General features: G+C 36.1%; 5 protein-coding genes and 2 long non-coding RNA genes across 29 annotated transcripts in view; 4 read left to right on the plus strand and 3 right to left on the minus strand.

The window, feature by feature from the left end:
- The first annotated feature begins 813 nt into the window (after window positions 1–813).
- Window positions 814–12,109, plus strand: LOC124183160. Of its 2 annotated transcripts, XR_006870934.1 has the most exons (3): window positions 814–824; window positions 8,427–8,849; window positions 11,266–12,109. It is a non-coding gene; the product is annotated as an uncharacterized LOC124183160 (long non-coding RNA). The 2 variants fall into 2 exon arrangements; XR_006870933.1 differs by lacking the exon at window positions 814–824 and having other exon boundaries at window positions 8,062–8,849.
- Window positions 847–2,700, plus strand: LOC124183154 (sodium channel protein Nach). Its single transcript, XM_046571292.1, has 6 exons — window positions 847–992; window positions 1,099–1,240; window positions 1,408–1,650; window positions 1,735–1,962; window positions 2,106–2,421; window positions 2,576–2,700. Exons 1-6 carry the CDS (start codon window positions 847–849, stop codon window positions 2,668–2,670), a joined length of 1,170 nt encoding a protein of 389 aa, XP_046427248.1. The 3' UTR covers window positions 2,671–2,700.
- On the minus strand, window positions 885–4,339 carry LOC124183161. Its single transcript, XR_006870935.1, has 3 exons — window positions 4,208–4,339; window positions 1,874–2,003; window positions 885–1,006 (listed from the first exon to the last, which is right to left on the minus strand). It is a non-coding gene; the product is annotated as an uncharacterized LOC124183161 (long non-coding RNA).
- On the plus strand, window positions 2,815–4,395 carry LOC124183152. Of its 3 annotated transcripts, none has more exons than XM_046571289.1 (2): window positions 2,815–3,808; window positions 3,903–4,013. In XM_046571289.1, the coding sequence occupies exons 1-2, from the start codon at window positions 2,894–2,896 to the stop codon at window positions 3,909–3,911; spliced, it is 924 nt and encodes a 307-aa protein (XP_046427245.1). In that variant the 5' UTR covers window positions 2,815–2,893; the 3' UTR covers window positions 3,912–4,013. The 3 variants fall into 3 exon arrangements, with proteins under 3 accessions (XP_046427245.1, XP_046427244.1, XP_046427243.1); XM_046571288.1 differs by having other exon boundaries at window positions 2,817–3,826; window positions 3,903–4,031; XM_046571287.1 differs by having other exon boundaries at window positions 2,840–4,395.
- On the minus strand, window positions 4,396–15,994 carry LOC124183145 (WD repeat-containing protein 75). Of its 2 annotated transcripts, XM_046571253.1 has the most exons (16): window positions 15,878–15,994; window positions 15,608–15,763; window positions 15,334–15,535; window positions 15,070–15,245; window positions 14,709–14,828; window positions 14,441–14,619; window positions 14,197–14,355; window positions 13,924–14,117; window positions 13,642–13,826; window positions 13,370–13,533; window positions 13,090–13,276; window positions 12,754–12,932; window positions 12,494–12,666; window positions 12,214–12,399; window positions 4,876–5,006; window positions 4,396–4,747 (listed from the first exon to the last, which is right to left on the minus strand). In XM_046571253.1, exons 2-16 carry the CDS (start codon window positions 15,742–15,744, stop codon window positions 4,537–4,539), a joined length of 2,583 nt encoding a protein of 860 aa, XP_046427209.1. In that variant the 5' UTR covers window positions 15,745–15,763; window positions 15,878–15,994; the 3' UTR covers window positions 4,396–4,536. The 2 variants fall into 2 exon arrangements, with proteins under 2 accessions (XP_046427209.1, XP_046427208.1); XM_046571252.1 differs by having other exon boundaries at window positions 15,608–15,947.
- Window positions 15,995–16,294: 300 nt separating this feature from the next.
- On the plus strand, window positions 16,295–18,724 carry LOC124183153 (ribosome biogenesis protein WDR12 homolog). Its single transcript, XM_046571290.1, has 9 exons — window positions 16,295–16,485; window positions 16,681–16,766; window positions 16,853–17,063; window positions 17,180–17,320; window positions 17,426–17,601; window positions 17,744–17,814; window positions 17,931–18,177; window positions 18,275–18,407; window positions 18,506–18,724. Exons 1-9 carry the CDS (start codon window positions 16,424–16,426, stop codon window positions 18,642–18,644), a joined length of 1,266 nt encoding a protein of 421 aa, XP_046427246.1. The 5' UTR covers window positions 16,295–16,423; the 3' UTR covers window positions 18,645–18,724.
- Window positions 18,725–19,654: 930 nt separating this feature from the next.
- LOC124183150 (protein alan shepard) overlaps window positions 19,655–24,392 on the minus strand; it is a 41,451-nt gene continuing 36,713 nt past the window's right edge. For all 19 annotated transcript variants that reach the window (XM_046571268.1, XM_046571266.1, XM_046571269.1 and 16 more), the window contains one exon: window positions 19,655–23,823. In XM_046571268.1, the coding sequence (XP_046427224.1) occupies window positions 23,793–23,823 (31 nt within the window). In that variant the 3' untranslated portion in view covers window positions 19,655–23,792. The remainder of the gene's footprint in view (window positions 23,824–24,392) is intronic.

The following is a 24,392-nucleotide window of genomic DNA, read 5'->3' on the forward strand; positions in this document are numbered from 1 at the left end:
TTTACGTACCACACGTATCTCGTGAATTCTTATAGCTACGCTTAATCTAAGCTGTGCTTTCGAAAATATTATTTCACTTTGCCAAATCAAACTTAGCCGAGAATTAGAAGCTGCTATGCATGTATTAAATGCACTATAAACAAGATAGTTTATTGCTGATATTTATATATGAAAAAGAAAATTTTTCGCATAAAGAAAAAGGTTTAATACGTAATTAGAGAAAATAGTAGTTGCAGCGCTATATTATACAGACGAAGTCTGGTTCTATTATTTTTAGATACTGTTCGACCTAAATTCTAATTCGCTACAATTTCGTTGATTTTATCTATGTCTAGATTATGGAAGTCTAGACTAAAGTTTGTAGAATATTACAATAAAACCTTACAACATTTTAAATGCTGTACGTATTTACAATTGATTTCGAAATCTGTGTTTCTGTTAGGACGGGAAACACGCTACGTACTGCGATCTATCACGGCTAATATCAATGGATAAGGATTCGTCACGTACGAGACATGTTTTTATTATGAATAATTGATGCGCTAATTGCGTGTATGCTTCGCTTTATAATATCTGTGTTATGATAAAAAAAAATCATTCGCGCATTGAAGCAATGGCTCGTACTTCCAAAACATGGATTACTCTAAAACGGTATTTAAGTAATTCTAATGTCCATGGACTTCGGTACATAGTCGAAGATGGTCTACATTGGACTGAAAGGTACACTACGTTGAATTTTTTTTCAAGTGTTGATATACAATAGCGGACATAATTATTTTTCTCTTATTGAATCACAGATTATTTTGGCTAGTCACTTGTGCTCTGTGCTGGTGGGGCTGTATAACAATGATCAACAATTCGTTGGATGCTTTTCTGAATCGATCGGTTGCGTTCACCATAGAAAGCACGTACCTCAATTGGCAAACGAAATTACCATCGCTCAGCGTTTGCATGCGTACCGTTCCAAAATCCCTGATCACCGCTAACTCTTTGTATGTTTTAAAAACTGAAAAAATAAAATGTGTCAAGGTTTTGTAAAAATTGTATATCGGATACGGTGCGTTGAGTAGGTAAAATTTTTGTTTTTTCGTTTTTTAGACACAGTAAAAGATTTGGTTCCAAAATAAATCCCTACGCATGGCGCTGGCTATTTTCTGGTATTACCAAAAAATCCAGTAAACAGGTTACAGACGAATTTGCAAAGTTGACTTCTGACGATATTGTCAGTCTTTTCACGGAGGTGAGCTACTGTACTCTCATAATATCTACGTGAATTTTATCTGAAACTGAGAGTCAATTCCCTGCAAGGTCTCAGATAATTTTTATTAAGGAGTTTGCAGATTTCAGCCAACTGTGTCACGTATTTACAAAAGCAATTAAATCAAATTTCTTTCACGATTCAAACAGTCAGTCGTCAACTGCACTGAACTATTGACCGAATGCTATTGGAAATCAATAAAGTTTGATTGCTGTGAGGAATTTCATCCGCTACAAACGGTTGGTGGGACATGCTATGCGATCAATTCAGCGCAAACGAAATCAGGTGATACTTTGAAGAATAAGTTTACAATGAACCGAAAAACTGGACTTGGCTACTTGCATGTAGGCCTAACGACAATTGCCTTATCTGAACAATCAGTAAATATTCAGGTTTGTACAGGAGCCCTAAAACAGCAAATGGGACAGGTATCTATTTGAATACCTATAATGAATACTGTGGTTCGTTCTTCTCAGGTTTTTGTTCATGACAATTTGGAAATACCGACGGCTCTAACTCACGGAGATAGAGAAATCTATACAAAGTTTGGTAAGGTTGTCAGCATTTACTACAACTTGCAAGAAACGATCAACGACGATGGTTTGAGAAGCATACCTATGGAGAGACGCAGATGCCGCCTATCCGATGAAACAGATAATGTCCTGTACTATAAGTGGTACAGTAGTGACGGTTGTGTTATAGAAGTACGTATCAAAGACAGAGTGGCACGTTCCTTACTTCAATTCTGAAAAACACCAATTCTTCAGGGTTAAAGAACTCGAAATTAGATTTATTTTTATGACTGATCGATTAATCTTCTAAATGATGTGAAAAAAATTGATTTTAGCTACAAATGGAAAATATGTTGACGCGGTGTGGCTGCGTTAGTCACCTCTTTCCTCATACACCTCGAATGCCGGTTTGCAACTACACAGGTCTCCAATGCATTCAGAATCAAAATGCATTTGCTATAAACGAAGAAGTCTCGAAGCATCGATGTATACCTGACTGCGAGAGTGCAGTAATCAAAATATTTCAAAATCCACAAGCAATTGCTGAATTTTCGCGGTTCAAAATATCGCAGGGCATACATCTTGAACTCCTTGAGCTACCAAGTTATCGGTTCAGGCGATATGTGGTTCGGAGCTTGTTAGACTTAGCAGGTAAGATATCAGAATATAAAGATGGAGATCTGAGATGTAACTAAACTGTGTTAGTTTTATTATACTGTCACAGAGTGATATCATTTTTCATAGTTTTAGCATTAATGTAGTGTGAAAATAATAATAATAATGCAAATACATTCTTGTTCAACAGTGGCGGTTGGCAGTACGGTGAGCCTTTTTATGGGTGCTGGTATACTGAGCATAGTAGAAATACCGTATTGGCTTTTGTTACGCCATGCACAATAAATCAAATCTAGATTTGGTATAATTTACAGCCATAAAATAGCAGAAATGTATTCGGGAAACAAACAATTGCCTCATCATTTTTCATTTACTCACACTACTCACACAGTCTGCACATGGCTAGACGCTTTTACCCTAAAGGATAAATTAAACTGGAAAAGAGCTCTCTCGAGCAGTGTGCTGGTAGTGTTGTTGCGACGAACTGAACATCGGAGTACCTGGATCAATGGAGCTGCTGGTGAAGAACGAAGAGAACGTTGCCGTTGACTGGTCAAATGTTTTGATATCCACCGAGCCTGAACTACTGAATTTAGAAAACGTGAAAAACATTGTATATCAAGACGAAGGACCCGAGGCAAAGCTCATTGGCTACAGTATCCAGCCGTATTCAGACGAGAAACTGGGATTTCTAGCGTCGCACAAACAACTGAGAGTCACGATTCTCAAGCCAAACTCGTCAATCGAGGAAACAAAGTTATACTTTGTCAAAGCTGTCCCCAACGAAGTACCAACCCAAGCAGAATACGTCAGTGAGACAAAGATATTTATAAAAGAAGTGTTATTCTTCAACTACATTGTTCCGGAGCTTGATAAATTTTACCCTGGTGAAAGATGGGCTCCAAAATGTTACCTTGCTCACAACGAAGTGATCGTGTTAGAAGAATTACAATCACGCGGATTTTCTATGCGTGAAAAACTATTCGACGAAGAATCAATAAACGCGGCATTATCCGCACTGGCAAGAATGCATGCAGCGTCATTGGGAGCAGAGGCTCGTCTTGGTAAACCTTTAATAGAAATTTTCCCTGAGGCTTTCCAAGAAACTGGGATCCAAGAGTACGGAAAGCAACTCATGTGGTTCAAAGCAGGTGTTAAAGTAGCAGTTGCGGTTGCCGAACAGCTGGGATTAGATGCAAGTCAGATACCAGAAGCTTGCCAAGAAGTATTCGAAGCAAACAAGCCGTCACGTTCCCTGCAAAATGTAGTGAGCCACTCAGATCCTTGGTCCAACAACTTTATGTTCAACAAAGACAAGCCGCCACTTTGCTACGTCGTAGACTTTCAGTTGGTCAGATACTCACCACCGGGTTACGACATTGCCATGCTGCTCTACCTGACAGCGTCACAAAAATTGAGAGAGGTACGAGGAGAGGCGATGGTGAGCCATTACTATTCGACGCTTTGTGAAACTCTGGCCATGTACGACCCTCCCATAGAACCGCCATCCTTTTCAGACATCGTAAAAGGTATGGAAGAACAAAAACTGGGTGCCTTGGTCACAGCCATGATCTACCTACCGACCGTATTGTTGGACGGAGCCCTTGGCGCTACAGTTATGAATAACCCAGTGACGTACGCCAAATACGTTTACAACGATAGACGAGACGTTGTACTTTCCAACATGAAACGTGACACAATGTACGATTCAAGAATCAAAGAGGTTGTAACGGAGCTCCACGAATTTTCAAAACGTCTTCACAACCTGCCCATGCCTTGTTGATAGCTATACTAGTAATTTATTAATCAATTGCACACTCACCAGATCCTAAGCTAGTTTGACATTGTGATTTCGCTCATCTCTCTCATCTACCAACATTTATCTGTATAGCTGAACTAGGATTTTAAAATAAAATTAGTTGTTTTTAGGGGATCTGAAAAAAAGAACAAAAAATTACTACATGTAATATCTGTACACTGCATGGAATAAAGAATGAATTGTAATCACTATTTACTTTCAGCTGCGATAATTATTTTATTCTTCCTATAATTATGCTTGACATTGTCTTTCAGCTAATCAATATTACCGAAAGCTGAAAATATTTAATAATTATATAACAAATAATAAAATAAGGTTATAACGAGGCTCGATTACTTCTCCGAAACATCTCTGCTGAGAAGAATTGCAGACAGTGAATGTGAAAACAATGACCAGTCGAAGTGAATCAGCCGCTCTTCATCTTGATCCGAGGTGTCCATCGGTTTGGGAGTATTCGGCGATGATATTTCCATCCTTGAAGCAGCAAACCTTTCGTCGCTCTCATTTCCGGAATCGTTATCACGATTATCATTCATAGTTTCGCTAAATGTGAGGAAAACGAAAAAAAATTCCAATTAATCACAATTCATAAATATTTCCAAATTTTGATCCAACCAAAAGGAGAAAAAAAAAACGGCAACGAAATATTCAAATAGGTGACAATAATTTACCCATTGGCAGAATTATCTTTTGAAATAGATTTTCTCCTCTGCTTCGATGGCGATACGCTGATCATAGAAAAGATGAACGGAGCACAGAGCAATCTCATCGGTGGCAAAGTGTGAGACGGCACGCTGAGTAGCTGTAAAAATAATAATGATTAATTTTACTAAAGCGATGAATGTTGAAGGTACCATTTGGTATTTACCATAATGATTGGGAAAACGTAGATAGAATTAGAATGTCTAAGAAGCCAGATGCATGTGTAAGATATGTTATGTCGGAGCTTTGTTTCAAATTTCTCGCTTTACGATTTGCGCGTGACCTGATTTCACAGACTGCGGTAAACTAGTGCAAAACTTTTGTGCTGATTAAACATTAAACTTCTATAAATGGGTAGAGGTATATGAAATGTATATACGTGTATATCTATATGTACAGTATATTCTCGCGTACGGACAATTGAAATTTTCAAAGCACTCTAGGCTGCTTCGTTGCATGGAAAATGTAAATGAAAAGTGCGAAGTGTAAGGTGATAATTTGAAATATTGATTGAAAGGTGGCGATGATATGAAAGAGGAATAAATAAACGAGGTAGAATGAATTTTGCGGAAGCTGACTCACAGGCCTCGAATGAGCGCGGAAACTGATCAGCCAAATGACGACAAGGTGTAATTAACGATTCCGTGGAATTCACTTAATCCGGATAGGCTCGCAGCGTTGTGTGGAAATTGTGAGACGTTGGTTGAGCGAAATAAATGCAGTTTTGGCTGGTTTGACGTAAGGCTCGTGCATGGTGGGCGTTCGAGTATGACGACTGTATTTATTCTGTCATTAACTATCCTCATTGTTCTAATTACAGTGCACACTGTCGCGTGCACTGCCTCGCCGGAAGATTGGTTTATCTGCGACTTTGTCATATATTCCATCAGCTAAAATTTAGTTGTATTTCGGTGCTAAACGCACGGTACATTTCGAGCTTGCAATGATGCAAGCCGACAAAACCGCGACAGATCCAATTACGTATGTTTTATAAGAGAAGAATATTTGAACAGTAAAATTGTAATACCAGTGGGTAAAACCAAAGAAATCAAGATACTAACAAATTCAGGCCATTCGCTGAGTCAACCTTTCCACAATATGACTAAATATTGTACAAGTGACATAATCTCTCCATAGCTTATCATTTCTTTTCCCTTTATCAACGCGTCACCCACGTGGAATTGTGTAAGAAATGCGGAAGGCTAAAACTACACGTGAACTTCAGGTGTCGACTTAACGTGGTTAAGAATATTTTTAATTAAATAAAACCAAAACGATGGTGCATTTGTTCTTTCCTCTCTCTTTCCTTTTTTTTCGTAATTACACGTGTCAAAGGAAATGGCAAAAATTCACTGCGCGTAATTGAATATGTTGCAAACTGAAAAATTATCAATAATTGTGGGACATTAACGTTCCAATGGCAAGAGATCATTGCATACATTCTGAAGTAAAGTTCACTGAACTGCGTGTTAATTATGATAAGACTGAAGAATTAGAGGTCTGCAAACAAGTCGAAAATTTTTGCACTTCCCAGTAGAGATATTGTGTGAGCATAAAAGAATGGAAATATTGTATAATATCTTAAGGGACTGTTCAACGAAGGGAATAATATTTATGCCCTCGCCCTGTAACATTTTCACTGTTTACTGACAATGAGATATATTAGAAAAAGTGGCAACTTATTACGTTGAAATATTGAAAAAAAAAAAATACTCGCTCTCTTTCTGATAACACGTTGATTTAAAAACAAAAAACTAGATGATCGAAAACTGTAACGTCTTTCGACTGTACAAATAAAACTTTCAGAAACTTTTCCAACTCCAAGAATACTCGGGCAAAATTTATTCCACTTGAAATCTATTTTTAAAATTTTTTTATTCCGATTTTCAATCTGTTATAATCTATTTAAATGAATAGAACAGTATCGAAGTCTTCCTTCCTTATTGTTATACTTATACATGTATGCAAATAAACTGTAGCAATTATTTTTTACGCCGACCAGACTGTTCATAATATTTTGGTTGCCATCTGTTTCCTCTTGCCTGATATGAATGAGTACGTCAGGGTTATTATACGTAAACAATTATTGACATTCCGGGAATTGTTTACGAGTATGAATATAGATTATATAATAATTGAACGGAAGAACGGGGTTCTTAATAGCTAACGAAGAATACATTATAGAGGGGAAAAGATCAGAAAAATTCCAAGACAACAGAGATTAGGAACGAAACAACAAACCAAAAATGATGATATCTTAATAATTCAGTGATAAATTGACTCCCGTCAGTTAAATCTTGCGTAAAATTCAATCCGAGTCTCGCTTTGAAAAGATAAATATTTAATTGACTTTACACCACGTATATATACTAGACCTGCAATACGTAACGGCGTGATTTTTGGTAGGCATTTTGGGGACTAATATCCGTGGAACTATTTTGGCAAAGTATTACGATATGTATGTCTGTGACACCGATAACGCGGGACATAGTTTCACGGTCAGCAATATGTTTTGATTTATTACCGTGTCTGATAGCTCTTTCAAAGATGTAAAATTCCGAGGTAACTGTATTGAAATACAGATACAAGAGAGTACAAGGACTGATGGATCTTATTAATATAATAATAACAACAACAACGCTCGCGAATCTAATTAATTGCAACTTCTACACCAATTATAAATAATGAGTAAGAGAAATTCTCAAACAGTTCAATAACAAAGTTGAGTAGATTACGGTGCAGAATTATATAAATAAATGTGATGTATCCAAAAGTTACATATATACTGATATTTACGCAGTAGGCAGAGGATATTCCTTCTTTACCACAAATCTTCCAAAATATTTTATTGCAGGTTCGTAATAATGACATTGACAAAATTTACCCGCGTTGCTACAATATTTGCAAAATCACAATTCGCCCGTGTAATTCTACCTTATAAACCTACGAGAATGTGCCGAATAAGTTTTTGCATGGAGCCTTGATATAATATTCTGGCAAACAAACTAGAATAAACCAAAACGTCAAGATAAATAAAGAAGGCATTGGGCTTTCGGTAAACTTTCACACATATAATCTGTTGATTTTCCCGGAAATTGAAATTATCTTTATTCTTTGAATAGAACGAAATAATTCACATGAGAAAATATTTCATACAATTATTATCATTCAATTTCATGCCGATCGCGTCGCGTAATACGGGGTGAGGGTTGAAAATAAAAAAAAAAATTACGCTTTCGTTGAGACTTGAATTGCCTGGATATTTTTTTAAGTTTAAGATGAGAACGATCGATCGTAGCGACTAAGATTTTCGAAGAAAGTTAATCAAGCGGAATTCCGGGATAAAAATTCCGGAGAAACGCACATCCGCGGCGATCATGCGGAGTAAAGTTAATGAACAATGTGGGCACATAAGACTGCAGTAGCGTCGACGGGGGGCAGAGGAAAAGGGGGTTCCGGGGGCGTTCCGTGGAGGGTCGCAACTCGTATATCAAATCATGGGGACGCTTCTGAAAGCCAGTCCACCATCGAACGCGATCAGCGTACATATCCCCTGAAGAATCTTGAAGAGGATTTATAACATTACGATCCGTGCAAGAGAACGACACGAAATCAGAATCGTCGAATCGGTGAAATTGTGTAAAAAAACAACGAATCCTACGATTTCGAATTGTCAGATAAATTTCGCGCCTGACTATAATAGTCCGCTTTAAAGATCTACAGTGAAAAGAAAAGTCTCTTCTCCCTCAGTTGATAAAGAAGATAGAGTACTTTTTAATTCGACGAAAGATAATAATAATAATAATAATTCAAATAGCCGAAATTTGTCGCGGTAATGAAGCTGAATCTCGGGGGATTTCTTATCACATGTCTTTTATTGCTGGTAGTTTTTATGACCAGCAACATCACGACTGAAGCTCTACCCATCGGAAATCCGGAGGCAGTAAGTTTTATAACTACATACATTCACGACGATTTGATACCGGTATTAGAACTCGTCTTTTACGATCCTAAAACGTGTAGTCTGAATTTGCTATCAGAATATTGAAGATTTCTTTCTTCTCCCTTCCTTTCTTTTTGTTTGTTGGCTTTTAATTTAGTTCTTATCCTGGTCTTTTCTGGAAAAACGTTGAGAAAGTTAATCGTCGTTCATTGTCAGACAATATTAACTCTCTGAAAACTTCACTGTTCGCAATTAGTTTTGAAATGTACAATTGATACGATAAATTTTTAAGAAAAAAAAAAATAATAAATAGGTACATTGAGCGAAGAGAAATTTACTTCTTGTTTCATTCGACGTAATAAAACAAAAAAAAAAAAGAAAAATTTGTTTTCGTTGTTTCGTTCAAATTTACGGTAAGCGAAAACAGACGAGTTTATGTTTCCGAAGATTCTGGAATAATAGGAGTTCATTTCGCGTGTAAAAATAATTTTCATTTCACAATTATTTAGTATGAACGGGATTCTTGAGAGTAAAAAAACAATAATTGAAACAGAATAGAATGATCGAATGATTGAATAAGTTTTCATAAACCATCAATTTCAGTGATGCAAATATAACCGTGACATTATGCATCTACGTTAAAGTAACGTTGAATACGTTTGGGGTAATGTCTCCCGTCGTAGTATTCGTAGTGGCAGTAGCTATAGTATATCAGTATTATGTATGCAAATTATTGTCAACGATGCAGTTGTAATAATGTTGTGTAGAGTATACGGAGAGGCTTTCTTCCTCTCTTTAATCCTTTGTTACGGAGTAGTTAGATATGCATCATATGGGTTGCACCCATCCCGTACGAATGATACATTCAAACGGCAAAACAGCTTGCATGCATGTACACACATATAACTTTATATCAGAGGCATGTTGAACCGCGTAGGAGCTTGCGAAAGCTGTAGAGACTTTCCAGCGCATACAATACAGAGCTTTGAACCGCCGGATCGGAACATACGATATACGATGCATTTATACAAGACGTAGCGAGTAAAGTACCAAGGAAAATTCTCCGTTCTAGAAATTTCTTCCAGAATGAAACGATGGCGTAACTATTTGTGCCATCACTTTGTCCGCTGCGATGCAATGTTCGATAACCGGTAAGCGCTGGAAATCATTTAATGGCGGAAATAAAATTTCAAGTGTACAAACGGCGGCCATCTTGATTTCATACCGGCGTTTCAAATCTTCAGTCCATAGAATTTGAAAATATCTATTTCAAATTTTTCTCAAATTTTAACCAAGTTATAAATTGATCTATGTTATTAATTGACGGAAAAAATTTGGATCAAACGAATCGCCGGTAATTGATATAGGTGTGTAGACTGTAAGGTGTGAAGCAATGCACATTGTGAGCCTACACAATCTATACTGGTACATGCATACGTCATGATTATGTACGTATTTTGTCATCTCGATCGCACCCACATATATAACTATAGTGATATGCAGTAGCGAACGAGCGCGGGAAGTCTTGTGTGCATTCAAACCGCATCATTAGATATTTGTCTATATATCCGGTGCTTTTTATCACGATCAAACCGCATGTGTTGAAATTTAGGACACAATCTGTTGCGTTATACGTAACATCGTCATGACATTCGTTACTCTCTAAACGTGTACTCAAGACATACGCATGAATGTGTAGGTAAATAGATATGTAGATAGATGTAGACGACCGAGAAAATTGATCTTCAAATTGATATCCCCCTTTCGCGTTTCTCTTTGCGCAATCCTCATAATTTCCCTTCTGCTGCCGCAAGTGCCGATCATGTAGAAAAATTTCAATTCCATAACTAGAATGTATGTCACATCTGCTTGTAAATTGTAATGAGGTCGATCGAAAATTTTAAAAACCCGTATGGAATCGGGTTTGCACATTTTTCTTCGTACAGTAGAACGTATTTATAAAATAAAAAATAAAAAAAAAAATAAACTATTCCATACATCCATTCTTGTTCACTTGCTGAATTAGAAATAGAATTACAAAAATACCTTGTATAGATATAATACCAACTTAGAGTGTCTCGAGGCCTAAGCATGATTACATAACAATTATCAAACTACTTAAATTATATACAAATGTACTCAAATTCTCAAGCGGAATTAGTACAGATATGCAAACTATCTCCGCATATCAAAGTCTACATATACGCAATTCTAAACTATACACTTCAACACATCCCCTTAAGCTATACGCAAATACACTCAATTCTGATGAGGAATTAGTGCAGAGACACGAGGCCGCGATGTAATGTAAGACAAGCGAATACGCATACGTATGTTAACCCAATTGTTACTTTGTAGCAGGTAGACAGTATAAATTCCAACAGAAAATTAATTTTATGTTAAATTATTGTTACAGGCAATTGAGAACATGAGACAAATACCACAATGGCATTGCTTGCGTTATCGAAAATTCGACCTGGTACGCAGATGCCGTCATTATCGCGTTGGAAGGAAACATTGATAACATTCAAACTAAATGAGATGCCTCGGAACGTCGCCGATCTGGACCCATCAAATATCTACTCTCCATATCGACTTTCATTGGCAGTTATTGATAATTGATACCCAAGAACAGCATTTATGCATATCTTACATTATTGTTAATGTTATTATTTTTAATACTGATATTATTGTATATTCCTATTCATAACTCACTATTTCGTTTCCCAAATTTTTTTATTTTTTATTTCATCATCAATTGAAAATTCACATTTCACAACTTAGTCAAAGACTGTTTTTAATGCGAACATGACCGATATACATACACATATTCTTTTTTACCCAGTGATTATACGAATTTCGATATGGTTATTGTTTTATACATCGAATTTTGCGTAAAGAATCCAAGTACCTTTTTTCTTTCGTTAGAAGAGACAAAATGCATGAAAAAAAATAATATTTACTCAAAAAAATAGATGATAATTTATTCTTCAAGTCTGAAGATTTAAGCATAATGTGTTAATGTTTTTTACCCCGTAATACAAATTACAAAAATAGTTAGTGAGTTACATACCAAAGACAATATAAGTTTCATAGGTAGAAGAAAAAATAAAAGAAAAAAAAGTCGTATGAAAAACAGATAAGCCAAGCAAACCTTGTAATGTATCGACTAAATGAATGTGTTTTGATCTCATTCATGTTGATTTATAGAAGAATCAAAAAGTGAACGATCATGAAATCAAATATATTATTTAAAAATCCGTAAGTTGTACGTAAATTATTCGGAGGCAATCGGTTCCTAATTTCCAGAATTCCTAAAAAATTAACATCAATCTGACGGTAAATTGTCTGTGTATTAACTCACCTCTTGCACGATACCCATTCCTGGAACTCCAAGTTCTTGGTAAGTATAGGGAACGACTTGCTCTGCGCTAGTTGTAGTCTGCGCAGCTATGAGAGCCCCGAATGCAGTGGATGGTAAATTTGTGCTCAAACTTAGATTTTCCAAGGACTTGCTGATTTCCGATGCAGTTTCTAGAGTCAGCAGTTCCTGAATATCAAACATATCATCATATTTAAACGGTGGCTGAGAATCATTCAATTTTAAATTTCACGTGAACGACGTTGAAAAATTTTTGTCTTACCTGATTGGAGTCTAAAAAGAACAGCTGCGACTTTTGTTGCCAGAGGTTAGTCGATGCATGTCTTGGTGCAGTCAAATGAGGCACGAAACTTGCCCCTAATACGATGCTGTCCTTGTCGGTGAGAGTTTTTTTCGTGTAGACCGGCTTTGAGGAACTCGGAGTAAATATGTATACTGTGAGTGTAAAAGCGAAGAATGATTACAGAGAGAATTTAGATTAAAGGATTAATTGTTAGGTATAAATCATCGATTTTTTCTCACAAGTTCCGTCGGTCGTAAATGCCGCCATGTATACCGAAATGGGGTCTGCAGTTAAGGTCGAAAGCTTCAGATGAACGGTCCATGTGATGGAAAGAGTCAGTAAGTTCCAAACAGCTATGTGGTTAGAGGATCCTACGACAACTAGATGGCCCATTTCGTTGCGTCCAAATTCTATGCGCCTGCAAGGTATGTCCAATTGAAATATTTTCGACAAATCTACTTTCGCAAGTCACCTCTACAAACCGATTACAGCACTGTTAACGTACGAGTTTCTCAAAAATTAAAAAATTAATTTATTTACGTGTGGACTAATTTTATCCAAGACTAAAAACTCACTTTATAATATGTTTATAGGAGCTGTGGGTGAGGCTGCATTTAAGCTCGTTTGTTTCAGGGTTCCAGGTGGTCAGGGTCGGCCCAAAGCCCACAGCCAGCAAAGAACCATCCATAGAAAATGTTGCATCGATAGCTGGCAAGTTACGGTACAATCCAACGCTGTAGCATTGCCAATGTTTCGTTTTTTCTGTAAAATACAGAGAATAAAATTGCAAACTGAAGTGTTGAAAACGATTGATTCAAAATCATACTCAGCAACCTCAGGAAGAATAATACTCACTATATATTGACGTAGGCTCCACTAGCCGCCATATTTTGTATTTTTTATCAGCACCCGTTGTAACTACAGCTAACTCGTCACTGCTGAGCAAAGCCATAGGCTGAAATTGGAGTGCATTCACAGCACCGTTGTGAGGATATTCTATCGATGTGTTCAAAACGAACCTTAAAAAAAAGAAAAGGTTGAATTAACTTCAGAGAAATGGTATGAGAATTACATTGTCATCCCTATCACTGGGATTAGTATAATAAGTCTTAAAAACGGTTTCGTACATTTGCGTGTCGGTGTCAAAGTTCCAGAACTTGAGCCTAACTTCCATTTCGGAAAGCCCGTCGTCTCGTTGCTCCACACTTCCCATCCACAAGCCATCCTGACTCAAAGCTACTTTTGTCACCTCTGTATTAGCTATGACGGTATTTCGCTCTTGCGTTAATAAGTTTTGAGCTGTTATATTTATCTGCAACAAATTGATGATAATTAACGACGTTTTTTTCAATCAACAAGTTATTTCTTTCAAAATGTTAATAGAGGTAATTATATTATTGACAAGTTACATTGTACAAAAGGCTTTTCGTATGCGTATTGTAGAATTGGACATGACCGGTACGACTGTTAAGTACTAGACAATTGGTTCGTGGATCAACGATCAGACCAGCAGGGAATAGATTTTTCCTTGCACCAACAACACCCCAAGTAAAATTCTGTATAACAGAAATTATCTGTTTTTGAGGGTTGATCACAATGATGCCTGGAACAATATTTTAATGTTAAATCACTGTATGATTACAAACTGTAGAATTTATCAATGCAAAAAAAGTTATTATTACCATTGTCCAACGTTGATATGGCTATGTATTGATTCTCAGATGCTAGAGAAAGGTGTTTTATAGGAGCCGGAAGTCGTGGTAGGTAAGATTTTTGCTGAACATTGTCCAATACCCATTTAACCATCACGCATTCGCCTCCACCGCTGTACAAATGGCTTCCTTAAAGATAGTGAAACACATTAAGATGGTATAGTTGTTGAAAATCAATTCACCGTCAATAGTAATAACAGAAACAAATGCTTACCTGTACTACTAAAGACAATTTCGGTGACGGGAAGTGTGTGCCAGTGATAAGTGGCCTTGATTACCATACGTTGTTGAATGTTTGACCAGACTAAAATTCGGCCACTCGAGTCCCCGGTGGCTAGACATTCTCTGTCAGGGTGCCCAGCAACAGCTGTACACCGTCTGCCCGTTTTATGTCTATGGAGAAAGTAAATGACAGAAGAGTAAAATGTGGTGAAAAAATTTAGTACCATCAGCAACTGCAAAATAATAGGCACGATACTTACAAAATCCCTTCAAAATCCTCTGCAGGATTCAATATGTGCAAATTAACATCTTCCGCAACAGCAACTAAGTGTTCACCAGCTCTCCCAACAACATCAACATAATATTCATCAGAAATGGAGCTGAAAATGTAAAAATTCTGGATATTCAGAGAGGTATGCTGCAGAAATGTATATTTCAAATTAAATTATTACATTAGCAATAAGAGATTTTAGTGCAACGGATATGTATGATACTTTGTTTGCCTTGTGGTTGAAATGAAAGAATATAAATTTTCTTTGTTCTCCCAAGCATGGTTGATTTCCAATGTACATGATATAGTGCAGAGAAAAAAAGTGATAAGTTTCAAGTAAAATAGCGTACCCTAATTTAGTTCGTAGAGCGATTTTGCCGTTCTCTACACCAAACAATTTCACATGAATTTTCCTTTCGATAAGATAGGTGACCAGCGCTTGGGTAACGTTACTTCCATCACTTGTCCGATATCTGACAATATGAAATGTCCTAATTTTTGCATCACGATCATCTACTTGAAGATTCTGCGAATTGTTTCAGAAAATTGTTAATCCATGATGAGCCGGTATCAAGAGAACAAAAACTGATTGAGAATTTTTCTGGAACACATACTGTTTTTTTTATTATCAGACCCTTGTAGCAGTTCCAATATATCAGTTCACCGACGTCTGAGCAAGCTAAAACTACATCTCTGTTGTCAGGGTGCGAAGATATTCCTGCGATCTTGTGTTCAATTCCTTCAAATTCTCTGACCAGATCTCCGGTCCTAGTGCTGTAGGCTCTAATTGAATGCTTCCAAACGACAAATAATAACCTAAAGAATTAAATTTGAGGTTAGATAATCATCCATAAAAGTATCAGAGGCATAGGTTTATGTTTGACTTACTCTCCATCATGGGAAAATAACGGGCGGTGATCGATTATGCTTCCGCCGCCGATTCTTTTCACGGTCAAGTCATTTTCCTCCTGCGGTTTCTTCTTCGGAGTACCCGATTTCGGCCCAGTCGATCGCTTCATTCGCATGTTTGACACTGTCGTTACACTGATTGTGAGTATAAGGTTAGATTAAAGCAAGTTTCTCACACTGAATAACGGTAATCTCTTAATTTCTCCCGTAGTATTCGGTTCCTTCATTAATCCTACAATTGTTACATACATTCTTATTTAAAATTCACCACGTGCCGAACCACGTTAACCGGAATGCTAGGTTGGATTAGGCCGGAATTACACCACGGCGACATCGATGTTTGACAGAAATCCGAGTCCGTTATTGGTTGATACGCCAACGCATCGCTGCAATTTCTTGTCGCTGAAATAAAATTTCGGCTTTAAGTTGAGATAGGTTAGGTTCTTAGAGCATATACGTACCACTGGACGTAGCCGCCCATGCCGTCAACCTCGTGAAAATTGCAGTCGAAGTGATAAGAAAGCGAGATATATACCCGGGCATACTGGTTATAGTCTGTCTCTCTCACTCCGCATTTGATTGGCTGAAAGGAAGCGTATCTGCCAATCAAATGTAGAGCGAGAGAGACAAGCTGTGACGAGTGTATCCTCACTCCTACGCATTTTCTATACATGATAGTTGTATGTTACAAGGTTAGGTTAGATCGAAATTGTTGGTTGACAATAGGAACGGAGCGGCTTTAACTTAATAATCATTTCATCAGTTATTTCACAGTTTCAATAGCATACCGTCGCGATGGCAAGTGTCGATGACGACGTTCCGCAAATCCAAATACGCTTCACCACGAAACAAGAACAGTGAGTATATAAAAATATGAGTATGAACACACGTTTTGCTCAGTCTGGTTTTTGATGTGAAAGCTAAACACGTGGAACAAACGGCTGTCGGCTGTACTTGCAGACTCTTGTAAACTGGAGATAGAAATTTGATACTTTTAAAACAACTCCAATATAAATTTCACTGTTTTGTATCTACACAAATTCGATTTTCAGGTACGCTGTTCCAGACTATCCATTGTCTGTGCCATCGACAGTTTTCACTGATCAACTGAATACTATACTCAATGAACTTTTAAGAGGTGAGATTTCCTGAATGTTGGAAAAGCTCGTATCTGTTGTAGAAATATTGTACTGCAAATCTGATTCATTAACAAATGTTATACAGAATCTGCAGACTCCACTGCAACTGTAGAGTTTGATTTTCTTGTCTGCAATGAGTTCCTGCGCACTTCGTTAGCCGAGCATATCAATGAGCGTGGAGTAACGACTGAGGAAGTCGTTTCAGTCGAGTATGTGGAACGGCATCCTCCTCCGGAACCCCAAGACTGTCTCATACACGATGACTGGGTGTCAGCAGTTGCTGTAAGAGAGAAATGGCAAGTGTTTTCAATTTTTACATCAACGTTTTCAAAGTTACAGACTTTTTGGCTAGGGAAATTTACTCACACATAACAAAGCAGTAGTAATTTGCTACTTTTTCCACCAATTACAGGATACTGACGGGATGTTACGACAATACCGTGCACATCTGGAATACGAAAGGAAAACATCACCTCACAATTCCAGGACACACATCGCCCATTAAAGCAGTGGCTTGGATAACATTAGACAATGAGAGGGCGACGTTTGTTAGGTACTATAAGCGAAGTACACAATGTTCATGTTATCGCTACAAATCTACTTGCAATAAATTAATGAGATATAATACAATAACACATTAATCTCTTGCTCCTTGCAGTGCATCGCAAGACCAAACTGCCATTTTATGGGATTGGAACATCAGAAGTAACTCAATAGAATGCGTTCAAATTTGTCGTGGACATGAACGCGGGCTGGAAGACATTGCAGTCAATCATAATGCCACACTGATCGCCACGGGATCATGGGATACAATGCTGAAGATTTGGTCCACCTGTAAGTTTGCCAAGAGGTGCATTCTGAACGAGAATTATTTGATGAATTAACTTAGGGCTTTGAACTGAACAATATTTGCAACTGATCTTGTACATCTTTTTAATACGATTAATAATCACATAAATCAAACTCTTTCTTACAGCTGTCGACGATCGAAACAATGACGGTGAGTCTGCCTCAAAGAAGCTGAAAACAGATCATGGTAAAGTTAGAGTGAGTATCTGTATGGCAAATTTGATTATGTTCACTATTTGATTGAGAATAAAAAATACAGTAAAACTTACCAAGCCAGTTTTTTTTTATCAACAATATAATTCGGGCAATTTCAGACGCCAGAAATAACGATGAAAGGCCACAAAGAGGCAATTAGTGGTGTAGTCTGGTCAGATAAATCTGAAATAGTAACGTCGTCATGGGATCACACGTTAAAAATTTGGGATACAGAACTTGGTGGAATCAAGCATGAAATTCCAGGAAATAAGAGCTTCTTTGATGTCGCATATTCGCCGTTAGCTAACGCTCTTCTCACCGCCTCAGCCGACAGGCATATCAGATTATACGACCCAAGATCGTCAGGTGAGGATGAAATCTATGCCACGTAGTAAAATCACTCGGATATTCATGATCGTTGATGTTTGCTAACGTTGGCATTATATATTTTTTTTTTTTTCAGAGGGATCAGTCGTCAAGGGGACTTTCACTTCACACACGCAATGGGTGCAGTCTGTCTTCTGGTCAACGACTGATCAATACCTTTTTCTATCTGGAGCATACGATAACCAGGTGAAGCTTTGGGATACTCGAAGGTTTGTGCATAAAGTCTCTACACATTCTTAGACATGATTAATAAACGTGAACTTCATTTGATGTGGTGTCGATATTACCTTTCCCATTCTTCTTACAGTCCCAAAGCACCGTTATTTGATCTTTCTGGACACGATGACAAAGTTCTCTGCTGCAACTGGTCCAATCCAAAATTCATGGTATCTGGCGGGGCCGACAACACTGTTAGGATATTCAAGTCGAAACACGCGATTGGTTGATAATGTCTAAAAATCAACATTTGTAAATTATTCAAAAAATATAAATTTTAAATAAAAACTTAAGTTGTTGGAATATGAAACTTAATTCTCGTACTTTACGCATAAAATTATTCTACTCCGCAAAGACACTGTTGCAAAAGGGTAAATAACAAGAAAAAAATAGATTTTTGTCTTAACAAAAGCGAGACAGAGACTTTTGCATAAGAGAACAATACTCTCAACTGGATAGGAAGAAGAGGAAATCGAACATTAATGAATGCAAATTCAACAAAATCCCCAAAACAGATCTTTTATTGATCAAAAATAAGGGATAATAATAATTAGGAATTTGATTTTTTCATTTGAAAAATACCAAACCATATTTTGTAAGTAACTCTAAGACTGATCGGCGCATGCTCTTTAATAAGAACATTCCACAGAGCATGCACCTGCAGTGTGCAGTTTACAGTAACAGTGTGTCTGCAGTCCGTGTTCGTGTAATAGGCAGATGATGGTTTGTTGGGAGTAAAGGCGCGCTCGTAATCTCCAATTAGGTGATAACGCACCAAACACCCACACACGCCGCACACTCTCCAATTACTTCAGCGCTCTCGTTCTCTCTCTTTCATTCTTTCTCCCTATCTGTTTTTGAAAGACCCTACCTAATCCCTCACATTATCTCACACAAAGACTAGCTTTTTAAACGATCCAAAATAAACTAAGGGCACTTTTAGTGGCGTATGCCCTGTCCTTATACAAGTTTCATGAAAAATCTAATTCTGACCGTTGTTAAACTTTGTTTTATTACAGCACCTATCGACTTCTAAGAGTCCCTACCTTAGCTAGCTATGACACACTTGCCTTAGTCTAGATTTTTTTTTTTGTTAATTTTTTTTTGTTTTTTTTTCACTACGTGCTATGCCTCGCCATCTTAAAATAATTAACTCTAAATCGATTCTCGTACATCTAAGTTTCTTTATTTATTTATTTATTTATTTTTTTGTTTAGTTTTGTTTCGCTAATCTAGGACATTGTTTTTTGTTTCTTTTTTTGTTTTTTTTGTTTTTTTTTTTTTTTTTTTGTTTTGGGTTTTTCATTGGTCACAAACCACACAACACAAAAAATAAGCGAAAATCAGGGTATTGTGTCAACAATACACGTTCTGGTGCTGTTTTGTTGCATTTTTTGTGTTTTTTTAGGTTTTTTATTTTTTTTTTATTTTTTGCTAAATCTCTTTTGTTTTTTGTTCAACGCAATTGAAGACACTAGTAGTTATGTAACGAAGAATGAATGAATGAAATACAGAAAGAAAAAAGAAAACAAGAGCAAACCAATATGAGAAGAAAGAAACCTTTACTGATAACAATATAAAAACAATGACTTAAAAACTTTCTCTCTCTTTCTCTCTCTCTATCTCTCTCGCTCTTTCCCTCGCTCTGAAAACTAAGAAAAAAAAAAAAAAAAAAAAAAAAAAAAAAAAAAAAAAAACTGAACAAAGTCGAATTATGATGATGATGCTTGAAAACTGCAACATCGAGATAATCTGGACTTGCTTTTTAAGCTGATATCACTTAAATGTTACGGTCACTTAAAAACACCCTAGTTTTTCTACTTAAAGCCTAGGCTAAACGACTACAATATCTAATCTACACATCTACTGTTTCAAGTTTTTCTTTCTTTTTTTTTCTCTCTCTCTCTCTCTCTCTCTAAAAAGCTTACAGAAAGCAGCATTGCTTGGAATCAAGTTCCAAAATGTTGGAAACATATCCGGCCGGCCCAGGCACCTGACCCGTGGTGCGCAGCAAGCAAGTCCTTACTATTATATTACATTAGATATAATATATGTTGTAGAATAATAATAAGATTTATTATTAATATGAATAGCCAGTCAGTCTTGACGGGTGCGAGATGCATGGGCTGAACGGTGCCACCCCCTCATGCTAAAAGGGGAGGAAGGAAGGGGGGGGAGGCATTTATATCCTAATTCCTAACTATCGTCTACCTACCTAACTATTTATCTATAAACTTACTTAAATCATTAATCAATTACACACTAGGTCCCTTATCAATTAAGATACTATCCTATTCATAGTCAACACTAGCTACACAAGTCCTCTTATGCTCAATTACTCTTAATTAATTATCTTGTTATCATTTAAATTTACTTTTTTTTTTTTTGTTTAATCCTACTGTTACTTCCAACTCCCCTTTCTTAATCCTCCTATATCCTATACAATAATTATACTCTGGTTCTTCCTCCGCGTCGTTCTCTTTTTTTCGTGTCTACCCGGAACTTGCGCATTCTCAGTCAGAAGCTGTTACGATAATTATTTTATCCCGTTTTAATTTCTATCTCTCTTTCTCTCTTTTAATGCGCCGTTTTTTTCGTGTTTGGTCGTCACAATAATATTAGTTATTTAGTACAAGTCTATTAGTAAAATTCTCGAAATTCACTATTTAATCACATGTGATTTTTTTTTTTGTTGTCAGTCGTCAGTGATGACAAATATAACGTTTAATTGTGCAACAATAATTATGTTCACAAAATTGGATTTTCGCTTGCATATGGACTCGAATTGCGAGTAATGATCGGTTTCTTAAAAAATAGTTCATACCATGTTCTTTTTTTTCCATTAATTATTATTATTATTAGTTTTTATTCTTCATCTTATCATTTTTTGTCATCAAATTGTGATGTACCAAAATAAACTAAATATATTATTTACTTCAAGTTTCAACAGTGTAAAAATCTTTTCATACTTTAGATGACGTTCAATAATAGTAATTGTTAATTATAATAATACAGCGTATTTCATGTAATATTATAATAATAGCTACGATCACCTCTATGCTACCTAACTACCTGCCCCGCCATTTGTTGAGCTCAGAACTCACATATTTGGTAGAAAGCTTTCTGTTTTTTCATTTCTCGATACTTTATTTATTTACTCCTTTTCATCTAAAAATCAGACGCACCACACACATGAGACGTTGATGGCTGTATATCATTATACAGAGGTTCAAAAGGGAATTTGGGTGCAAGTAACCCTCCGACGATTCTTCTGTGCCTGTCCCATGGTATATTTTTATCATCTTCTTCTTTTTCTTCTCCTTTTATCTTCATCGTCACACATAACAACGTGTTTTCTTCTCAATCTCAATAATATATTAAATTAATTTACTCTTTAGCTAGTGTATCCCGTCATCAACAAGTCTACTAGGATCTCTCGGCAGATCGTTGGGTTCATTATAAAGATTTAAAGAGAGAGACCCACCAAAAATTTGATTTTTTTTCCATTTTCTTCAACTTTTTCTTTAATCTTTTTCTTTTTCCTAGACTTTGCAGATCGTCACGCACAATCTGGCAATCCCGTTTAGTGGCAACTATACACATACAAAAATCTATCAAGTTCATAAACAAACAAACAAACGTAGTAGTAGTAGTAGTAGTAGTTGCAGTAGTAGTAGTAGTAGTAGTAATAGTAGTAGCAGTAGTAGCAGTAGTAGCGGTAGTAGCAGTAGTAGTAGTAGTAGTAGTAGTAGTAATGGTTAACTGGCTACAAACACAGAAACAATTATACTTTCTTAACTAGAAGATCAAAAATTTGGCTCAAGTTTCGCATATACCGACGTAAAAATATATTATAATATTTTTCAGCATATATCCCTGTCTAAAGTGGATTAGTCTGAAAAGGCACAATTCTAAAAAAAATATCTGTATTTACTGTACAATTAAAACTGATATTGATTCGTTAACCGTACGCATAAATATAATGTTTTCTAAAAAGTACTAGGTTCTTAATCATTTTTTTTTTTTTTTTTCATTAGTTACTTTTTCACTTTTTCTGATTTTTTTCTCATCTCGTACAATAATTATATATATCCTGAACATTTTCGACTTCGTTTTCCACTTCTATCATAAAATATATCATCCGTGAATTTAAAAAAAAAAAAAAAATAAATAAATAAAAGGGAAAGGAAAAACAACGAAAAGAAATAAACGGAAAAAACGTAAATTCAGGGGAAAAAAAAAAACTCAAAGTGTAGTCATAGAAAATATCATTAGATTAAAAATCTCCACGTGGCAATTTATATAGTGTATACATACATACATATTAATGTCGTTACCGTTATGTATGTATAATTATATCTCTGCCCAACTTGGAATGTCTGAACAAAAAAACAATTGTGATGAAAGTGCGAGCGAGTGGGGCGGTTCGTTAATGAAGGGCGAAGGGATTTGGAACCATCGATCACCCATATGTAATATATGTATATACATGTATCAAAGTCAATTGATATAATATATATAGTCAATCTACTTCGTAAACCCCTTCGCCACAGTGGCCAAGTCACCGGCCAGCCAGCTGGCACCAGTCCGGTTAGGGGGATTGAGTAGTACTGTTTTGTATCATACAATCATACTGAATTGGAATTTTTTTTCTTTCTTTTTTTTTATCAACTCTAGTATTGGAAGTGTGGGTTTTGTTTCTTTCTTTACATATTATAATTCTTGGGAAGAATCCTTCTTTGTATATGTGAGCAGCGTTATTTCTTCATTTCGTCATCTTCATTTTTTTTTTTTTTTTCACTTTTTTTCACGTTTTAATATATAGTTTAGGTTTTCTTTAAAATATTTATTCATATTTCTCAAGCGTTCAGTTTCTTCAAACTTATCGTCTCCGTAGTAAATGTAAAGTAATACACCTAAAGTTAAACCTTGGAAGCCTATCAGCTCGACGCTAAAAAGAAAAAAAAAAAAAAAACTGCCCATCGCCCTGTATCAGTTTTTCTTTTTCTTTTTCTTTCTTTTTTTCCTTTGTCATTGTCAGCTACACACAAATTGGCATTGGCGGTTTTTACAGAGGCTGAGACGAGCTAGTGCCGATCGTATTGGTCGGTACCCAAACCTCTTACCTCCCGTATTATGTCAACATTCATACTCTACTACTGTCGTTGCAAAATATTAACTACTTTTTTTTTCACCTATTTATTCTGGTGGATAAAATGTATAAAAGATGGCTGGCAAGTCAACTTATCATGAGGAAGAATCTTATTTCTGACTTTTTTTTTTACGTAACGTATATTAACCTCTCTCTTTTTCTCTTTCTCTGTCTATTTCTTAGATTTTTTTTTTTAATATCCCTCATATAAACAGGTATACCTCTTCTAACTTATGTAACCCTCGGTATAGTCGTATCTGAAACAGAATAGAAAGCAAATTATTTATTCAACTGTATAAAAACGACCAAAAATAAATACTTCTTCAGATTTATTATCATCACTGAATGTGAATGTTCCTTGAGTCTTGAACGCTCCTTGAACAAACGCAGTCAGAATTCTTGAATGATTGTAAAATAAGACATTAATAATAAGCAAAATGAAATGAGAGTTTGTTTTATATATTTTACAAATATTCCACCATGTCTCAATTTGTTTATATACCAAGCAAGATGATTCCATCTGTCATTAATTACTTTGCTCTGAACAAATGAGTTCGTATGTTTAATCTTTAATTTATCATTTCACGGAGGTTATTTACAATAAATTTTGGTCATTGGTGATAATAAACTATCTATCAAAAGCATTGTTCATGCAGAGCTCGATAAAAACATACATTCCGAGGAGCGAAGAAAAAAAAGCTGATATAGCGCAATGTCCTTTCTCAAATTCGGTGTTCTGATAGAAAAATAAATTCGAAAATGTAACAATTCTACAGAAGCATAACGGTCCTATTATAAAAAAAAAGTGACGAACAAGTGTTTGAAA

This window comes from Neodiprion fabricii, chromosome 5 (genome assembly GCF_021155785.1).
Source record: "Neodiprion fabricii isolate iyNeoFabr1 chromosome 5, iyNeoFabr1.1, whole genome shotgun sequence".
In the NCBI taxonomy this organism is placed as follows: Eukaryota; Metazoa; Arthropoda; class Insecta; order Hymenoptera; family Diprionidae; genus Neodiprion; species Neodiprion fabricii.